This window comes from Rhincodon typus, chromosome 29 (assembly GCF_021869965.1).
Source record: "Rhincodon typus isolate 14 chromosome 29, sRhiTyp1.1, whole genome shotgun sequence".
Taxonomy (NCBI): Eukaryota; Metazoa; Chordata; class Chondrichthyes; order Orectolobiformes; family Rhincodontidae; genus Rhincodon; species Rhincodon typus.
In genome coordinates, this window is record NC_063360.1 from 33,797,106 (window position 1) to 33,818,877 (window position 21,772).

At 43.7% G+C, this 21,772-nt stretch overlaps 1 protein-coding gene across 1 annotated transcript in view; it reads left to right on the forward strand.

Moving 5' to 3' along the window:
* Window positions 1-21,772, forward strand: part of LOC109915409 (insulin receptor-like) — a 272,296-nt gene that overhangs the window by 166,633 nt on the left and 83,891 nt on the right. The window contains exons 3-4 of the mRNA XM_048613938.1: window positions 12,833-13,154; window positions 17,404-17,462. Coding sequence (XP_048469895.1) covers window positions 12,833-13,154; window positions 17,404-17,462 — 381 coding nt within the window. The remainder of the gene's footprint in view (window positions 1-12,832; window positions 13,155-17,403; window positions 17,463-21,772) is intronic.

Sequence of the window (21,772 nt, forward strand, 5' to 3'; positions counted from 1 at the left end):
CCCCCTCACCCCCATCCCAGGCCCCAAGAAGACCTTCCACATCAAACAGATGTTCACCTGCACATCTGCTAATGTGGTATACTGTATCTGCTGTTCCCGATGTGGCCTCCTGTACATCTGGGAAACCAAGCAGAGGCTTTGGAGACCGCTTTGTGGAGCACCTATGCTCGGTTCGCGGCAAACGACTGCACCTCCCAGTTGTGAACCCTTCAGCTCTCCCTCCCACTCCTTGGACAACATGTCCATCCTGGGCCGCCTCTAGTGCCACAATGATGCCACTTGAAGATTGCAGGAACAGCACCTCATATTTCGCTTGGGAACTCTGCAGCCCAATGGTATCAATGTGGACTTCACAAGCTTCAAAATCTCCCTGCCCCCGACCGCATCCCAAAACCACCCAGCTCGTCCCCGCCTCCCTGACCTGTCTGTCCTTTCTCCCACCTGTCCACTCCTCCCATCTCAAACCCCACCCCCTACCTACCAGCCTCATCCCCGCCTACTTGACCTGTCCGTCTTCCCTTGACTGACCAACCCCCGCCCTAACTCCCCACCTACACTCACCTTTACTGGCTCCATCCCCGCCTCCTTGACCTGTCCGTCTCCTCTCCACCTATCTGCTCCTTTATCCATCTTCCATCCGCCTCCCCCTCTCTCTCTATTTATTTCAGAATCCCCAGACCTGAAACGTCAGCTTTCCTGCTCTTCTCGTGCTGCGTGGCCTGCTGTGTTCATCCAGCTCTACACCTTGTTATCTCTTAATTTAAAGCAAATTTACCTGATTGCTGTTTGTGGAGTCTTGCTTTGCTATTTCTCAATGCATTGCCACACAACAGTGACTGTATCTGGAAAAATAAGTGGGTGTAAAACACTTTGGAATAATGTGAGGTTGTGAAATATGTTTCTAAATTTCAAGTTGTTTTCCTTTGATGTCCTCTCACTGCCATATCACACGTTCTTTCGTTATCCTCCTCTGTAAGTGCCGAACCTTGATGGGCTGCAATTTTCCAGCTCACCAATGTATATCTGCAAGTTCAGTCAATTCAGTGATGGCACAGCAGAGTGCAGCTACAATACATACCATTGCGAAGTCTTCATTTAGGTCTGAGTCATTTAAGCTCTCAAGTGTTTGGCTGTGTGAAGAGTTGCTGCAGTTTACAAAGTACAATATCAGGTAAGATGTTCACTCCCTTCCTATTCTCATCCATTCCCTCTCTGTCCCGAAGCATCCCTTAATCTGATGCCAAGAGATGAGTAAGCATTCATTCATTCTGTTTGAGGCATAGCATAATTAGATACTTAGTCATCCACCACTAAGAGAAGTGCATGAAGGCAGGTTGTGATTCATTGCTGTCTTTGGGGCAGGTGCAGCAGGTCTGCCTTACTCCACTTGAACTACGTGACAAAGAATGAAACTCAGGTCACTGTAACTGAGGTCAGCATGACCAAGTCTTCAGAAGGTACTAGTTCGTAGTTTGTGCTGTGCACTTTACAGAATCCTAGCTGTAACTGAGATAAGGTTATACTTTACCAGGACAACTGATTCTAACTGACTGTCCTGTTTTCTTATCTTTTCCTCATTTTTCTATAGACTTTTCTTCCTGTCTATCCTGTTTTTTGCTTCTCTTCCTGACACATAACTTGTCCTTCTCTGTTTTTTGTCTTTTTCTCATTTTCTGTCCCTTTCTCCCATCTTTCCTCCTCGTTTTCTCCTCTTTCTCTCTCTCTCTCTCTTCCACTCCCCACTCCCCCAACTCTTTCTCCTCTCCTCCCCGTTTCCTCTTCTCCAGTCTCAATCACCTCTCTTTCCCTTTATAGCTCTCCCTTTCTCTTTTTCTATCTGTCCCTTTTCTTTCTCTGTTTCTTCACCCTTGCAAGCTCTTTCTCTCTTGCTCCATCGCTCTTGCACTCTTTCTCTCCCTCTCTCCCCTTTAGCTCTTGTTCGCTTCTTTTGCTGTCTCCTTTTGCTTTCTCTCCCTCCCAAAATGCTTTCTTTTGCTCCACCTCTTCATGCACTCTCACTCCTTCTGTCCCTACGCACTCCCTCCCTTTCTCTCCCCACGCACTCTCACTGTTTCTCTCCCCATGCTCTCGTTCTATCTTTCTCACTGTTTTTCTCCCTGCATGCTCTCTCTCTCTTTCTTTAGACTCCCATGCTTACACGTCTTTCTTCTCTCCTTCCATTCCTCTCTCCTTTCTCTTCCACTGTGCATTATCTTTATTTTTCTCTCATACTGACTTCTCCTTTTCTATCTCTGGCATAGAAGTGGCAGTGGAGAATGAACTATAAAAATTTACTTCCAAATTTACTGCTACTCCATAATTTCCTTTATGACTAATGCAAGACATTAAAAAAACGTTTTTAAATCCAGATTAAGCAATGTTGTTGAGGCTAACAGCTGTTGATATTAGGTCACAGTAGTAATAGAGATTGAGTTAATCTTTGTCCATCTGGTGATCTGATATATGTAGAACACTTGCTCATTTTTTGGCCCACAGACCTGTGGTGAAGTGGCACACTGATTGGAATTGCATTCAGCATGAAGGAATGCACTTAGAGCTGGTGTAATGTGGAATCCCAGAAAGTGGATGCAGAGGGAAGAGAGAAATAGATAGTAGAATGTCGAGACACTGGATGGTTACAGGTCTTAACCTGCGCTCCATAATACAGTAGTGCCGTTCAAGTTTCACATTGGTTCTTACCAATGTATCTTCGATCTCATTACTTGAAAATATTTCTGATAACTTTTCACATGTTGCAACATGGTCCCGTTGATTGGTTCTGCTCTTTTTCTTTATAACTGCATGCAAGAAGGTGAATGGGATGCTTAAAAAGATTAAATTATTCCACCTTTTTCCTCTATCCAGTGAAAAATTGAGTATCTTTTATTTAGGTAAAGGTCAAATCCTGTCATGGCTGGAAATTATGGAGTGCAGTGCTGTGGATGTATGACAATGCTGATGTTGCTTGAATTAGGGGTTAAACTGAGACCTGGTCCACTGTTTTTGGATGTAAAATATCCTGTGGCATTATTCTGAAGAGGAGTAGGGCTTATCTCTAGTAACTTGAGTATCGCTGATCTTGAGAATATACAGATTTCATCTGTTCTGCACTTTGGTGAATATGTAACAACATGTCTTACTAGGGAACAATACAAGCTGTCAAAAGTTTTGTCTTGCACTCTTCATGACAGATACAAGAATGTCAAATTTCTAAGGGAACAGCATATTATTCTTCAAATAGAGACGCAATGGCCTAGTGGTATTATTGCTGGACTGTTAATCCAGAGACCCAGATAATGTTCTGGGGTAACACGGTATAGAGCTGGATGAACACAGCAGGCCAAGCAGCATCAGAGGAGCAGGAAAGCTGATGTTTCGGGTCGAGACCCTTCAGAAAAAATGTTCTGGGGACCCAGTTTTGAATCCCGCCATGGCAAATGGTGGAATTTGAATTCGATAAATATCTGGAATTAAGAATCTAATGATGACTGTGAATCCATTGTCGATTATCGGGAAAAACCCATCTGGTTCACTAATGTCCCTTAGGGAAGGAAACTGCCTTCCTTACCTGGTCTGGCCTACATGTGACTCCAGACCCACAGCAATGTGGTTGACTCTTAACTGCCCTCTGGGCAATTAGAGACGGGCAATTAATGCTGCCAAGCCAGTGACACCCTCATCCCATGAATGAATAAAAAAGAAAAACAGAGAAAAGGATGCTTGTTGATTGGCAAAATGACTCTCCTTGTCTCCATGGAGAATGCACCAGGGAATTATTGGCCACACCCTTTGTAACTCAAAAGAGGTGCAATTCCTACACAGAGATAGTAGGAACTGCAGGTGCTGGAAAATCTGAGATAACAAGGTGTAGAGCTGGATGAACACAGCAGGCCAAGCAGCATCATAGGAGCAGGAAGGCTGACGTTTCGGGCCTAGACCCTTCATCAGAAAGGTCTAGGCCCGAAACGTCAGCCTTCCTGCTCCTATGATGCTGCTTGGCCTGCTGTGTTCATCCAATTCCTACACAGTCCTTTCTCTTCAGAGAACAGGCCCCTTTCTATGAATATATGCAGCTTCTAGCAAGAATTAGTGAACCAAATAACAAGCCAAGCTGATAGATTTAACTCCGATAGCTTGTCTAATTTTTAACACGTCTGCGATTATTCAGCAGCTTCTGTCCATCCTGACCATTTGTACAAGATGGAAAGAAGTTTTAAACCCTTCCCTTACCCCAACAAGATTGATGCATGAGAAGGATTAAGATTAGTGTGAGCCAATGTATCGGATATTGGTTAGGCCACTTTTGGAATAATAAGTTCAGTTATGGTCTCCCTGCTATAGGAAAGGTGTTATGAAACTTGAAAAGGTCCGGAAAGATTTACAAGGATGTTGCCAGGATTAGAGGGTTTGAACTATAGGGAGAGGCTGAATAGGATAAGGCTATATTCCCTGGAGCGTCGGAGGCTGAGGGGTGACCTTATAGAAGTTCATAAAATCATAGGGGGCATGAGTAGGGTGAATAATTGAGGTCTCTTCCCAGGATAGGAGAGTCCAAAGCAAGGGGGCATAGGTTTAAAGTGAGAGGGGAAAAATTCAAAAGGGACCTAAGAGGCAACTTTTTCACACAGAGGGTGGTGGTGTTTGGAACGAGCTGCCAGAGGAAGTGGTGGAGGCTGGTACAATTAGAACATTTAAAAGGCATCTGGATGGGTATATGAATAGGAAGGGTTTAGAGGGATATGGGCCAAATGCTGGCAAATGGGACTAGATTAATTTAGGACATCTGGTCAGCATGGACGAGTTGGACGGAAGGGTCTGTTTCTGTGCTGTAAATCTCTACGACTAGCATGAAGTTGCTTCGTTCCCATCAGATACTGCCTTATCTTCACCAACCTTTAACGCAACCAAGGCCCCATGACATGCAAGGTGTTTAATATGCTACAGTCACAGTCCTCTGGTGCTGATGATACAGTTACGTGATTCTAAATTTAAATAAGAAAAGAAAAGCATGCATTTAAATGATGCTTTCTGCTGCATCTGAAAATCTGGATCTGTTTTGCGTTCAGCTTTTGTGGTGTGATCACTGTTGTAATGCAGGACTTAAAGCAGTCTTGTTCTGTGTGCAGCTCTTCAGTAGAACTAAGACATTGCGTGTGTGTCTGTCTGTCTGTGTCTGTGTGTGTTTGGAAGATGGCGGTTTGTAGGGCTTGATTGGTGGTGCAGGAGGTGGGAGTTATTGTCTGACCAGGAGAGCTTGTTGTAAGTCAGAACTCTTATTTTCTAATCAACATGTTTAAAGGTGACATTACCTCTGGAGCAGATGGGACTTGGGTCTCCTAGCTCAAAGGTAGGAACACTATCACTGTGAGCCAGGAGACCATGAGGGCAGGAAGGAATCAGAATACATTCCCCAGAGGTCATGGGGAGTCCTTAAGCCTTTCCACCCACCTCTATTACGGTGAAAGATCCCAACACTTGATCCCAGTTCATCCACAGAACCCTTCTCTCAGTTGGTGACAACCGTTTGCACACAGTTCCTAGCTACAGCCTAAATTGGCCTACTGCTAAATATCGACCCACCAGCCAGGTAACAGATCTGGCCTGGAGGTTAGGTGGAGTTCTGTGCATTTCTCAGTTTACGAAGCTCTGCCTTTTGAGTTTGGCTACGGCTGCAGGTCCCCAGGCAGTCTGTGATTGGGGCTTGTGAGATTCAGGATGCACCAATTGATTAAAAAATAAATTATAGTCAAGACATACAATTACATGGCGCTTCTCATGACCACTGGTTGTTTGGAAGCGTCTTGTGCTCAATGAAGTACTTCTGGCAGCGTGGTCCCTGCTCTATTGTTGGAAACACAGTGGCCAATTTGTGCACAGCAAGGTGCCACGATCAGCAATGTGATAACAACCAAGTAATCTGTTTTAGTGACGTTGATTAGGGGAAGGAATATGCAGGACGGTGGGATAACTTTAAACTCGTGCCAGGGGACCTTTACCATATACCCTAACAGAGCAGTATTCCCTCAGTACTGCATTGGACTGCCAGCCAGGGTTTCTGTGCTCAAGACACATGGGGTTGTACGTGAACCCACAGCCTTCTGGCTCAGGGGCAAAAGTGCTAGCCATCAAGCCACAGCTGACCTGGCTGTTAGTGAAATAATGTGTTTGTTGTCAAATAATTTCTTCTCTGCATTATTCAATCACCCTGCTTATTAATTTTCGATTTCTATTGGTCTTTGTGTTTAGTTGGCACAAAAGAATTAGGGTTGGGCACTATCAGCATTCCTTACAGTGATTCTCAGACTACCCCGATGCCTTTCACGTGAAATATGTCAACTTTCCAAATCACTGTTGAGATGTTGATGAGCACAGCAGTCATTTAATCCACAGTTAGATAACACAAACAGAAGTTATTGACACTGGTGCTATTACAGGGAAGAATTATGACCAAGACACCAAGAGAGCTTCCTCCTCTTTAAATATTGCAAAGAGTTATTTTACATGTTGCTGAACAGACTAGAGCCTTATTTAGGAAGGAAACCAGGTTTCGCTGTGCACTCAATTTGCCTAAACCAGTCTGGCATTTGAATAAATACTTGATGGTGTACCTCAATAATTTTTCTCAATCACAAAATGTCTGGCTCGCATTGCGTGGTGCTTTTATGCTGTCCAGTCTGCTGTACAATCGCCAGATCCCGCGCCCCGCCCCCCAACCCCGGCAATATTCGATCCCAGTTCCATTCTGTTTCCAATGTATCAGCAGTTAGTAGTATTTTTTATTTTTTGGGCTCATACCCCAGGAGAATGATGTAGAGGAGCTGGGCGAGGTTGGGGAGTGGGTGACATTTTGGAATTGGCCAACTGCACTTGCTATCCATTGATTTCAGTGCAATGCACATATATCTTTGGATATGAGAGAAGGTCCATTTTGGCGTCAGCTGCTTGTGTGATGTAACAGATAGTACTATGTGGTTCTTGTGGTTCCAAACCTGAGCTAAAATCAGCACCTGAAGGTCAAAATAATAATTTTCTCCTCAAATGTCAGGCATAGTTTTGTCCACAATTTCTTTTTATTTTCTCTTAACGATTTGTTAAAGAGAGTGACAGGTAGTTAATAACAGTAAAACAGCATAACAACATATTATCAGAGAGGGTGTAGTCTAGGACCGCATGGTGGCTCAGTGATTAGCAATGCTGCCTCACAGCGCTAGCAACCCAGGTTTGATTCTAGCCTTGGGGGACTGTCTGTTTGCACATTCTCCGTGTGTTTACGTAGGTTTCCTCCCACAGTTCAAAGATGTGCAGGTTAGGTGGACTGGCCATGCTAAATTGTCCCATAGTGTCCAGGGGTGTGCAGGCTAGAGGGGTTAACCATGGGAAACGTGTGGTTACAGGAATAGGGAGGGGAGTGGCTCTGGGTGAGATGCTCTTTGAAAGGTTGGTGCAGAATCAATGGGCCAAATGGCCTCTTTCCACACTGTAGGGCTTCTATGATCCTATGAATATGCTAACAGCAGTTCTTTTTATTTTTCCCATACTTATAGGAAGGTGTGGGCTTTGCAGGCTGGGTCAGTGTTTACTGTCCATCCCTAATTACCCTGGAAAAGTTTTGTTGAGCTGCTTTTTTGAACAGCTGCAGCCTTTGAGGTAGAAGTGCATCCACAGTGTTGTTAGAAAGGGAGTTTCAGGATTTTTGACCCAGTGATAGTGAAGGAATGGTGATATATTTCCAAATCAGGATGGTCAGTGGCTTTTAGGGGAACTTGCAGGTGTTGGTGTTCCCAGGCATTTGCTGCCCTTGTCCTTCTATGAGGTAGAGGTAGTGGGTTTGGAAGGTGCCAATTCAGGGAAATTACTTAAGATGCATCTTGTAGATGGTACATATTGCTGCCACTGATCATTAGTGGTGCAGGAAGTGGATGTGGTGCCAATCAAATGGATTCCTTTATCCTGGATGATGTTGAACATCTTGAGTGTGTTGAAGCTTCATCCTTCCAGACAAGTGGAGATTATTCTATCACACTCCTGACCTCTGGGTTGCAGGCAGTGGACAGGTGTTAGCGAGTTAGGACGTGAAGTGCTCCCTGCAGAATTTCTAGCCTCTGAGCTCTTGTAGCCACAATATTTATATGCTGGTCCAGTTCTGTTTCTGGTCAATGATAACCCTCAGGATTTTGACATTGTGGATCAACAATGGTAATACCATTCAGTGTCAAGGGAAGATGGTTAGATTCTCTCTTGTTGGAGATGGTCATTGCCTGGCACTCATGTGGCACAAGTGTAACTGGACACTCGTCAGCCCAAGCCTGGGTGTTGTTTGAGGTCTTGCTACATTTAAACACACTGCTGCAGCATCTGAGAAGTTGTGAATGGTGCAATCATCAACAAACATCCCCATTTCAGACCTAATGGTGGAGGGAAGGTCATTGATGAAGCAGCTGAAGATATTCAGGCCTTGGACGCTGCCCTGAGGAATTCTTGCAGAGGTGTCCCGGGATTGAGATGATTGATCTCCAACAACTGTAACAGTTTTCCTTTGAGCTAGGTACGCTTTCATGGAATGCTGCACCCAAGCTGAAGATTGAGGAGCAGAAGTTTTAGAAATCTGGGCTTTTAAGTATTACAACAATGCTTCAGAACCTGAAAGCTTTTGTGGCTTCAAGCATGAGAATTTAAATTTTGAAGTTCCATCCCAGTCCCATATTATTACCCTCCCCAGTCCTGGTGTCTATTCTGCTGATCTTTTACCTTCTTGTTTCCTCTTGTGGGCTTATCTCCCTTAGCCATTTATTGTTTAAGAATGAGTTCCTCAAACACCCCATCATGTCTCACTGTCCTTGCACTCATGCTTTCCAGCCGAGTTGCTATTTGAGAACCATAAGGTATAGAAGAGGGTTAGGCTATACAGTCTATCCAGTCTGCTCCACCATTCAATCATGGTTTCTCAACCCCGTTCTGCTGCCTTCTCCCCATAATCCTTGATCCTCTTACTAAGCAAGAACCTATCTATCTCTGTCTTAAATACACTCAATGACTTGGCCTCCACAGATGAACCATCTGAAGAAATTCTCTCTTGTGCCTAGATTGAAGAATAGCTTCTTCCCTGCTATTAAGAATGGACCTTTCAAATTTTAAATTTAATGTTGGTCTCTCTCTCTCTCTGTGCACCTTCTCTGTGGCCGTAACATTGTATTCCTCACTCTGTTCTATTACTCTAATGCACTTTGTACGGCATGATCTGCCTGTACTGCATACAAAACAAAACTTTTTACTGTACCTAGGTATATGTGACAGTAATCAAATCAAATCATCTCCGTTCTAAAGGGTTGTCCCTTCACCTGAGGCTGTACCTTTTGGGTCCTTGTCTTTCCTATGCGTGGAACATTCTTCTTCATGTCAACTCAATCTAGGACTTTCAGTATTTTGTACGCTTTAATGAGATCCCCCGACCTCATCCTTCTAAACTCCATAGAGAATCCCTTCCTTTTCGTGCTCCTGTGCCCGAATTTTACTCCTCTGTACTTGTATTGTAACTGCTACGTGAAATGTTCGTGGCTTTCCTTTAAGTTGGCTGCTGGTTACTCTCTCTGCTGCTGGCTGTGAACTGCCAAGAAGATTTTGTGGCTTGACTAAGCCAAACAATCTTCTCGGAGCAGAAATTGGCACGATCTGGAAGTGCAAGCTAATAAGAAGCATAACAGTGAAACCACAAAGAGGAACACGCCTGTTATATTTTCAAAAGGGATAAAAAAAATCCCTTAATTATAGTATTGCTCTTACTGAACAGATTGGTGTTATATGATACACATAGTATACAGTTAAATCTCTAGATTGTGTTACAAGTCATTATACCCTGAGGCAGTCAGTATTTTTACAAAGAACATAGTATTGCAAGGATCACAGATCTGTTTAGATGCTCACTGCAGAAAGTATGCTATCTGTATCTGTATGTTCTTGCAAATTCATGTATTTTTCATTCACATGGGTGGCATTTGGCAGTGCCCCCCCAGACTAGTGCTGCTTAAACTCTTTTTAAGTGCGCTTCCATTTTAATACTTTGGACTTCTGTGATCTGGAGAGGGAGTTGGTGGGGAGAAGCAGAGAACAGAGAACATGTGGGTGTTGTAGCTTCAGCTGTTGGGGATTTCGGGGATGCGGAGGTGGTGGAATGTGGGAAGATGTGTGCTTTTGCTTCCTGAGCTGGGGGTTGGGAATGGACAAAGTTCAATGTGGTGAGAATGGTTTAAACTACATGATTTTATTGAAAAAGAAAACAAACATACCTTTCCTCAGGCTTCTGTTTTGCAGCAAGCATACCTTAGCCTTCAGTCAGAGCTCCACAACAGCCATTGCTGCCTTGGGTCTCGGAACCCCAAAATCCAACCTTGGGACCTGACGCATGGATTGGGGAGCCTTAAGATAGACTGTCAGATAAATGTGCCACTGTGAGGGCATTCGGAATCTGAAAGCCCGTGATTACCATAGCCATCGCTAGATTTTGTCTAGACTGATGCTGTGTGTGTAGTAGTTTTGTTCCTTTCCTCAAACACTCATTTAACTAAAACACTGACCACCATCAGCGATAACAAAATCAAATTTGCATGTAGTCCAATTGTTTCATAAGAACTGCAACTCAAAAAAGATCTTGAACGAAAATGTAATTTTCAATCAAAGCACAAGATTAACTCTCAATATTCCTGCCATAAGCCACCCTTCTAAGTACTTGTGGTGCCCATCATGGCTCCAAATTGCCAGAGGAAGTGGGGGAGACTGATACAATGACAACATTGAAAGGCATCTGGATGGGTATATGAATAGGAAGGGTTTAGAGTGTAATGGGCAAATGCTGGCACTGGGTCAGGTAGGGATGTCTGGTCAACGCGGACAGGTTGGACCGAAGGATCTGTTTCTGTGCTATGTAACTCAATGACTCCATAACTCTATAAATTCACATGGGGGATGGGCAAATCCACCCCAAAATCCCTAATCTCATGTGAAAATTCACTCATAGGTACTGACCAATCAGAGAACCAAGTTGTGATTGGGAGAGAGTGGTGACTGGTAGCAGTCAAAAAGCATGAGAAAGTGGAGTGGGAATAGGGAAAAGGCATGGGAGGTGGTGTTGAAGGGGAAGGGAGGCTGTGAAGTGGGGAGCGAGATGAGAGGAGACGGGAAGGATTGCAGAAGTTGGAAAATGTCTGAAAGGAATGCTTGCCTGATGAGGCTAAGGGACATGGAGGTAATTAAGCCCTCAAGCCAATTGCAGGAATGTAGTCAATGTAGCCAAGCTGTTCGGCTGTGGAATGGTAAGCTGATTGCTGCTGAATGTCAGAGGGAGTCAATAGAGAATAAAAAAAATGAAAGAACTGCGGATGCTGGAAATCAGAAACAAAAACAGAAATTGCTGGAAAATGTCAGCAGGTCTGGCAGCATCTGTGGGGAGAAGAATGTTCTGAAGAAGGGTCACAGGACCTGAAAAGTTAACTGATTTCTCTCCACAGATACTGCCAGACCTGCTGAGACAATAAAGAATGTCTTGTATTTATATAATGCATCCCATGACTTTGGAACATCCCAAAGCACTTCACAGGCAATGAATTACTTTCTGAAGTGTAGTTATTGTTGTAAAATAGGAAACAATTTGTTCACAGCAAGCTCCCAAGACACCAAAGGGTTACAGGAGGCCCCGATTTCCAAATGCTCATACATTGGGAAGTGATCCCATATAGGAGTCTAATTTTAAAGACTCAATGTACGAACATTTCCTGTACTTACGAAAGCCTCCTTTATGTTGTCTGCATCGCGTGCCGACTTGCGAAGAAATCAACTTGTGAACTGACTGCTGACTGGAACCCATTTGCAACCTGGAACTGCCCGTAATTTATTTGAATGATAATAGTTGAAGAGTAATTGAGGGAAATCCAGCAAAACTGTTGGCCCTTGACTTTCAGTTGCCTATTCAAAGTCTTCATGGATTTGCAAGTGTAGGACATTTTCTGTGTCCAGACTGAGAGTGTTTATCATGTCCTCAGACTTTAATCTCCCCCCAACTCCAATTCTCCAAGAATTCATGTTCCAACAATTCCGATCTCTTACGCATCCTTGAATCCCTGAATTTCTGAAGAAGGGTCCCGACCCAAAACGTCAGCTTTCCTGCTCCGCTGATGCTGCCTGGCCTGCTGTGTCCCTCCAGCTCCACACTGTATTATCCCTGAATTCCTTTGCCCTCTCTGCTGCTACCATTGCATTCAGCTTTCTTTAGCTGCAAGGCTCTCTTCTTGCACTTCACTGCATCTCTCCTTCTTTACTACAAAAAGTGCCCTAAATCACACCACTTTAACTGTTATTGGTTACCTTTTTTTATATGTATTTCATGTGGGCCTTAATACTGATGTAATGCTTTCTGACCTCCAACTATGTTAAAATTGTTGAAAATTGCTGACAAATGGCACCAGAAGCAAATTAGCTTGTTGTTACTGTTGCTGTTTGTGGGATGTTGCTGACTCAAAGCAGCTTATGGAATGCAGTGCACTGCCTGGAAATGTAGTGGAGGCAGATTGAATTGAGGCATTCAGCAGGGGCATTGGAAGGTTGTTTGGATAAAAATGGTGTGCGGGGATCTAGGGAAAAGCCCGGAGATTGACGCTAGATAATGGACCCAATGCAGGTACGATGGGCCAGATGGCCTCCTTCCACACTGTATTCTGAGTTTAAGCCTTTGTAACAAAAATGATTCACGTGTAAAGTTCTGTGACGTGAGCTCTGTGTAAAGGCAAGTTGTTATTTTCTTAAAATTAAAGTTTTGCTCTTCGATTTCTGTCCTGTTTTGCAGTATGTTCCTCCGAGTGCCGTCGAAAAGCCTGTACCCCCAGTGGCAAGTGCTGTCATGACGAATGCCTGGGCAGTTGCACGGAGCCTGACAATGCAGCAAAGTGCGTGGCATGTCGACGGTACTACTACAATGGTGTCTGCATCCCCGATTGCCCGCCCGGCACCTACAAGTTTGAGGGCTGGCGCTGCGTCACCTTCTCCTTCTGTCAGATGCTGCACAATGAATGCAAACCTTCCAAGGAGACTGAGTGCACCCGATATGTCATCCACAACGGAGAGTGCATGCCTGAATGTCCTTCGGGATATATAGTGAATTCATCCAGGTAAGTGCACACTGAGGAGCTAAACCAAATCGTCACACTGATTCGGTGAGTTCATTGCCAATGATCTCCAACAATAAATGGATAAACTAGATTACTGAAAATCATCACGGCGGACGTCAAAATGTGATGATAGCACAAATAAAAAGAAGAAACCGTAATTCCTAACGTAGAACATCCCCTCAAATGAAGATAAAGTAAAAAAAATTGGGATTGTGTAATTATGAATACATCAGTTGTAAATGCTAATGATCCATAGGCCTCTTTAATTTGTAGACCAACACTAAAAGGCCTAATCAACTTGAAAGGCAAAGTGCGGTAGATCTTTCTATTCTGTCATTTCGCAACATGTTGTAATCCTGGCCAAACAAAGAAATATTTACATGAACTGTGTATGTTTCCTTCTTTGTATCTGTTTTTTGTGAGAGTTTGTGAAGAGCAGAGTTAATAACTGCTTCCACAGCCGTGTGTAGAGGAAAGAAAGAGCTTATATTTCTTTAGCACCCTTTGCAACTTGAGGATATGCCAGAATAGTTAGTTGAATTGAGTGCTGAAATTCTTCAGGACATCCTCATGCTGTCTAGAGCCAATGAAATATTCTTTGAAGTGTAGTCGCTTTTGTAGAAGAAGTGTTCTCAACTAGGGATCCACCAAAAATAACCAGACAACATGTAAAATGTGGACATTAAGCAATCCACTTGTCCAGAGCTCTCTCTCACCAATGAATTTTTAAACCAAGCTTAAGCACCACAAACCTGCGATTTAGCCAACAGCCTGTAACTGAGCTTAGCTGTTCTTGGGCACAGAAAAGTCCACAGCTGAAACCTGTCTCTACAAACCTCACCTGAAGCTCAATCTGGAATCCTGCACCAATTAAGCAAAACAAAAAATATAGATCATAAACATACGGGGAGGTAATGGGATAGTGGTGATATCAGCAGGTTAATAATCCAGGCTAATGTTCTGGGGAGATGGAATTTAAATCCCCCTAGCCACAGTGGTGGGATTTAAATCTAATAATTAGTATCGAATATAAAGCTGGCCATCAGTGATGCCCTGTCCTGTTCTCAAATGCTCTTTAGGGAAGAAAATCTGACATTCTTACCTGGATGGAATCTAAGTTGTGAGAAGGACACAGATAGATAATGTAGAGGAAGTGGAAGCTTATACACTTTAGTCAAGAGAATAGAAAAGGTGAATATTTTTTAAAAGATGTAAAACTTCTAAAGATTGATGTTCAGAGTGACCTGGATGTACTCGCTCAAGGAATACTGAATGTTCATTATGATACAGTAGTAACTAAGAAGGAAAATGGGATGTTGGCCCTTATTGTACGGCAATTAGAGTACGAGTGTATGGAACACTTGCTACAATTGTGTGGGTTTTATTGAGACCGTTGGTGGAATTCTGCACATTGATTTTGGTCACTGTAGCCAAGAAAAGCTAGGCTTCCATTGAAGATGATACTGTGAAGATTTACTGGAAGATTAGTTCCTGGGTTGAAAGGCTTGGTAAGTTAGTCCTACACTGTCTGGAATTTAGCAGAGTGAGAGATGACCTCATTTAAGGCATTTAGAATTCTGAAGGGGCTTGGCAGGGTAGATACTGAAGGCGAGTCTCTTTAGTTAAGGAAATTTTACCTGCCACTGCCAACGCAAGTACATCCTTCTAAAACTGCGTACTGTACTCTGTGTGGTCACACCAAAGTGCAGTTGTAGCAAGGCTGTCTTACTCTTGTTCTCTAATTCTCCTGTAGTAATTTGCTTTGATAATTCTTTACTGTTCCTGTGTGCTCACTGTCTATGCTTGTCTGGGTCGTTCAGTATCTTAAACTTAAAATTTCACCCCCTTATAAATTTTCCACTTTCTGACAACAAGCTACCTCTCTCCACAGCACCCATGTTCCCCTGACCATAGCCTTGCATATAAATAACTCAATTAAATTTGTCAGATGTGACCTGCCCTTAACAAAGCCACGTTGACTATTTTCATCAGTTTTCCCACCTTGGTGTCAAGCTGACAGGTCTGTAGAGTCATTGGTTATCCTTCGCCCTTTTCTTAATCAACAGTGTTACATTTGCAATCCTCCAGTCCCCTGGGACAAATCCTTTGTTCAGAAAGGCCTGGAAAATGTTCTCTGTGATTTGCTCCCTTACCTCTATCGGCAATCTAGGATGCATCCCATTGGGGTGTGGCAAGTTCTCTTCCTGGAATGCTGCCAACCTTTTTAGCCCCTCTTCTTTATCTATCACTATACTACTAAGTTGCTCAACATTCAAATTTTCAACTAGGCCTTTGTCACCATCTCCAAATTTGGTAAAGACAAAAGCAAAATATTCACTTAGTACCACTGCCATGTCCTTTGCTTCAGTGAGCACCTTACCCTGCCTGCTCCCTATGGGCTCTACTCTATCCTTCTCTGTATTAGTATGGTTGAAGAACATTTTACGACTTGTTTGGTGCAGCCTCCCATCCTCTCCTCACGCTCCCTCTTAGCCTTCCTTATTTCAGCCTTAGCCTGTCTCCCGCATTTGAGATACTCTTCCTGGTTTCTGTTGCTACCATTATTCCGGTATGCATCAGTGCCTCCTGTTTCTTCCTTATTTTCTCATCCTTCTTGTCCTTAGTCATGCAAGGTACTGTATCTTTGGATACCATATAATTATTAGTCATGGTTATATACCCAGCTTGCACTCAATTCATCTCACCTTATGAAATTCTCCTACCTTTCATTCACTGTTTTATCCACCAAAATGTGTTTACAATCAACGTGCTCCAGTTCACCTTTTAGACCCCTAACTGCCCTTTCCAATCTGGGATCTCCATCATTGACTGATTTTTATCCTTTTCCCACACAATATTGAACCTTATAATTGGTATGATTGCAGTTTCCCAAATACTCCTCCGTTCTGATATCTTCCAGTTGGCCTGTCTCATTTCCTAGGAGCATATCCCACATAGCTCCCTCCCTGGTAGGACTGGAGATGTACTGTTCTAGAAAGTTCTCCAACACACATTGCAGGGATTTCTTCGCTTCCATGCTCCACACCCTACCTTTTTCCCAGTCTACCCAAGTGTAATTGAAATCACCAACTATCATAACCGTACTTGTCCTGCAGATTTCCGTAACCTACCTACAAATGCTGGCATCAATTTCCTTCCCATTATTTGGAGATCTGTAATAAATACCCAACAAGGTCACTGCTCCCTTCCTGTTTGTCACCTCTTACCACATAGATTCTAATTCAAGAACTACGTCCCGTTCAAGGGCAATGTTACTATCTTTGTCCAAGACTGTTACGCCTCCTCCCTTTTTACCCACCCTGTTTCTACTAAAAGACATATAACCCGGGATGTTAAGTATCCAGTCCTGTTCTGTCTTGAGCCATGCTTCTGTCAATGCTACTATGCCATATCTCACTAAAGCAATTTCTCCTTTCAGTTTCCCAATTTTGTTCGCTATACTTCGTGCATTTACATACATACAATTTAACTTTGCCCTTATCTATTTCTTGCCCATTGGAAGGTGACCATTTCTTTGTTCATTGTCAACACTCATGCCTTCTCTCTCTTTCTCTTCTCCTTTCTCCACCTTCTTTCTTTTGTCCTATCTGGCATTTTCTGAAACTTAGCCCATTAGTCAACCCATCCCCCTGCCTTACAAGTTGAAATCCGTCCCCACTACACTCTGTCAGCTAGGAGATTAATTCCTTTTCTTTTTCATATCTTTATCATAGCCTTACTGTCTGGGTTTATCTGGTGAAATGTCTCAGGAAATTTTATTCATTTTAAAGGTGTTATATAAAGGCTAGTTGCTCTCAAAGTCGATTCTAAATATTTTTGATTCCCAAGATGTGTCATGTGTTCTTATTCCCCTTTTAATTTTTGCTTTGTGTGAATGCTGTTGATGAGCTGAAATGAGCTCATGTCTGTATTCAGGAGTAGACAATAGCTGTTTACAAACTGGGACAGTGTGAAGCGGTAATTGAAAGAGCTGGCCTCCCCATGTGTGGCAGTTCATCATTGACTCATAAATGGCAAATTAGTACTGTAGGACAGAGATGAAGCTGTCAGACTGTCGCAGGAGAGAAACAATCACAGCCTTTGTTCTCTTCCTAACATCCCTGTGGGACTACCTACCTCACAAGGATTGCAGTGGTTCAAGAAGGTAGCTCACCACCACCTTCTCTTAAGGCAGTCAGAGATGGGCAGTAATTGCTGGAACTCTAATGATGCCCTCTTCCCATGACAGAATGAAAAAAGATAAAAGCATCCTTTATGTACAGTCCGGTGATGAATTGAAGGACGTTTGTAGCAGCTGATGGGTTTTCTTTTTGCACAAGTGAGGCCGGGCAGACAATATTTAAATCTTTTTGTGTAGTCATATCCCTTCACACTTTCAGTGCCTGGGAAACAATGCTTTGTGATCTAACCATCTTCCCCTGACATTCAGTGGCATTACCAATTGTTGATTTTGCCACTGTGACCATTTTGGAAATTGCCACTGACCAAAAATCTAACTGGACCAGTATGCAAGTACTGTGGATGCAAGAGCAGGTTAGAGGCTGGGAGCTCTACAGCTCGAAACCCATCTCCTGACTCTTCAAAGCCTACCTACAGGTCAGGAGAGCAATAGAATACTCTCCACTTTCTTGGGTGAGTGCAGCTCAACAACACTCGAGTACCATCCCAAATAATGCACCTGCTAAATTGGCACTCCATCCAGCACCATCACCATTCACTTCCTTCACACCAACACGCCAGAGCAGCAGTGTGTGCCATCTATACAATATCCTACAACAGTGTCATAGCACCTTCCAAACCAGTGACCTTCACCATGTAGGACAAAGGCAGCAAATACATGGGACGCCAAAGAATCTGTGCTGGTAAAGCTCAGCAGGTTTGGCAGCATCTGTGGAGGAGAAAACAGAGTTAATGTTTCGGGTCCGGTGACCCTTCTTCAGAACTGATGGTGGCTGGGAAAACGTCAGTTTATATGTAGAAAATAGGGAGGTGGGTGGGGTAGGGAGTAAATGATAAGATAGAGCCCAAAGAGAGAGAAAGACAGTTGGACAGACAAAGGAGTTGCTAACGATCAGGCTGGGAGGGTGAGTAATTGTTAATGGGGACTGTTAGTGACTAACAATAGCGGGTGTGTAGTGGCAGGCTATGTGGTAACAAGGCCTGGTGTGTGGGGTGGGGGGCTGGGACATGGGAGCGTTTAGGCCCTAAAATTATTGAACTCAATATTGAGTCCGGAGGGCTGTAGGGTCCCCAAGTGGAAAATGAGGTGTTGTTCCTCCAGCTTGCGTTGGGCTTCACTGGAACACTGTAGCAAGCCGGAGACAGAGATGTTGGCCAGAGAGCAGGGTGGTGCATTGAAGTGGCAGGCAACAGGTAGTTCAGGGTCTCTTTTGCGAGCAGAACGTAGATGTTCTGCAAAGCGGTCGCCAAGTCTACGCTTCGTTTCCCCAATGTAGAGGCGACCACATTGTGAGCAGCGAATGTAGTAGACTAGATTCTCGGAAGTGCAGGTGAAGTGTTGCTTCACCTGGAAGGTATGTTTGGGCCCTTGGATAGTGGGGAGGGAGGAAGTAAATGGGCAGGTGTTGCACCTTCGCCGGTTACAGGAGGAGGTGCCGTAGGGCTGTGGGGAGGTGTTGGGGGTGAAGGAAGTGTGGACCAGCGTGTCCCAGAGGGAACGGTCCCTGCGGAAGGCGGACAAGGGAGGGGAGGGGAATATGTGTCTGGTGGTGGCATCTTGCTGGAGGTGGCGGAAATGGCATCTGATGATCTTCTGGCTGTGGATGCTGGTGGGATGGTAGGTGAGGATAAGGGGAACCCTATCGCTGTAACTTTTTGATGTTAAAGCCTCCTGTCTGTTAGAGAGGAAGTCATGATTTAAAAGGGCAACAGACATTGAGAGTTAAGGGAAGGATCAAACAGGGAGGTTGCACGCTTTAGAGTAGGAATTAAAGTAGACTGCAGCAGTTAAGCAGCTGTTTGGAGCTGCAGCTATGCTGCAATATTCATGATTCTGCACGAAAACAGTGGTGTTATTTGAACCGTGGACAAATCCTACCTGAAGGATAGTGCTTGCATTCGTAATGTTCAAGGATATACCATGACAGCTTTCCAAAATAAAATTCCTTTATTTCCTTGAAAGAAGAAAGCAAGACCTACTGATCCTACTGTAAAAAATATTATGGCTTGCTGCACAGTGTGTTCTGTTAGACAATTCCTTTCTGGATGCTGTTTAAAAAGCAACATGACAACCTCTAATATTAATCTGAGCCCACCATCATTCATGCGATGCTGCACAAGCCAGAGATGTCTTGGTGACCCAGATGTTCTATTTCTGGATAATGGGAGTGACCAGTTCAGCATAGATCATTGTATCGAGCAGTCAATCCCCTTGTCGTCCATTTATTCCAGACAGAAATATTTGAAACCATGTTATCATAAAACTTCCCAAATCCATTTGGTTAACCCTTTGCTATCCAGGAAAGATCGACTACGTTTCCATTTTCGGTTGCTATGGAGTTATTTTTAAATTATGATGTTGATGGCAGAAATCATCTATAAGATGCACTGCTGCTCCTTCAACAGCTACTTCCAAACCCATGTCTTCTACCACTTGGGACATGGGCAGCTGATACACAGGAATATCACCATCTCCAGGGTCCCCTCCAAACCACATACACCATCCTGATTTGGAGCTGTGTTAGCTGTTCCTTCACTGTCGCTGCATCAAAACCCTACAAATCTCCCCCTGACAATTGTGGGTGTCCCTACACTCCTCGAACTGCAGTGGTTCACGAAGACAGTTAATCACCACCTTGTGAGGGGTAATTAGGGATGGCAGTATATGCTGGCATTGCCAGTCACATGCACAACCCATTAATGAATTAAAAAAGAACACAATAGGGATACTTCTGTTATCAGTATTTGATATTTAGGAAGTGCAGTTCATGCCATCACATATGCTGAACGATCTGATATTTCTTGGGTTATTGGAGTGGCTGTCAGAAGCATTGGAGATGGTGATTTCACCGAGCCTCCTCCACAATGTTCCGAAATAACGAGATACCTGGCAGTACGCTAAAAGTGTGTCCAGCATCCGCATTTCATGCGTTTCCTTTTCAACCTTTCTTGTCCCAGATCTTGCACCAATGTACAATTAGCCAGTTTCTTCCAGCCTGAATTTTTTTCTCTGCACAGACCTGAGCAGTTAATGTGCCGGCCATAGCCCCATATTGATTTGCAACTGAACTATGACAGAGTTCACCATCAGTTGTCATTCAACACAGGGCTATTGGGACATCCATTAAATTCATAGAGTGATAAACAGACGCTTCCATCCAACTCGTCCATGCTGACCAGGTATTCTACATTAATCTAGTCCCATTTGCCAGCATTTGGCCCGTATCCCTCTAAATGCTTCCTATTCATATAGCCTTTTAAAAGTTGTAATTGTACCAGCTTCTACCACTTCATCTGGTGGCTCATTCCATACATGCATTATCCTTTGTATGCAAACATTGTCTGTTAGGTCCCTTTTAAATCTTTCCCCTCTCACTTTAAACCCATGTTGTCTAGTTCTGGACTCTCCTATCCTGTGGAAAAGACCTTGACTATTCACCCTATCCATGCCCCTCATGATTTGATAAACCTCTGTAAGAACACCCCTCAGCCTCTGACACTCCAGGGAAAATAGCCCCAGCCTAGTTAGCCTTTCCCTATAGCTCAAACCCTCCAATCCTGGCAACATCCTTATAAATCTTTTCTGAACCCTTTCAACTTTCATAACATCTTTCCTATAGCAGGGAGACTAGAATTGAATGTAGTATGCCAAAAGTGGCTTCACCAATGTCCTGTACAGCAGCAACATGACCTCCCAACTCCTATACTCAATGTGATGACTAATAAAGCCAAGCATACCAAATGCTGCCTTCACTACCCTGTCTACCTGCAACTCTGCTTCAACGGACTATGAACCTGCACTCCCAAGGTCTCTTTGTTCAGCAGCACTATCCAGGACCTTAACCATTAAGTGTGTAAGTTTTGCCCTACCAAAATGCAGCACTTCACATTTATCTAAATTAACTCCATTGTTGAGGTTGAAAGGTAGGCTGGACTTGTTGGTCCCCCATTGCAAGTTTTATTTTTTAAAATAATCTCTGTCGGAACACTAAATAAAAACCAAAAGAATGGTGGATGCTGTAAGTCAGGAACAAAAGCACAGGTTGCTGGAAAAGCTCAGCAGGTCTGGCAGCATCTGTGAAGAGAAAATCAGAGTTAACGTTTTGGGTCCGGTGACCCTTCCTCAGTTCTGACACCACTGTTTCCCCCTCCCAAAAACAAGTTCAGATGGACCCCCATTTACCATTTGATATGGAAAACTGAAGGTATGTTTAACTTGCACAGAGTCTGATCTGGATCACTGAAACAGCACCATCTGTGACTTGGGTCAGCTGGGGATGGATTTTTTTTTTATTTGGCAGCCTTTGATGCTGTGCTTCAAACTCCAGCTGGCAATATCCATCTAAATAGGTGCCTCATCAGTGAAGGTTACTTAACTACGCGATAGACAGCTCCTGCTGGCTGATCAGAATGCTGTT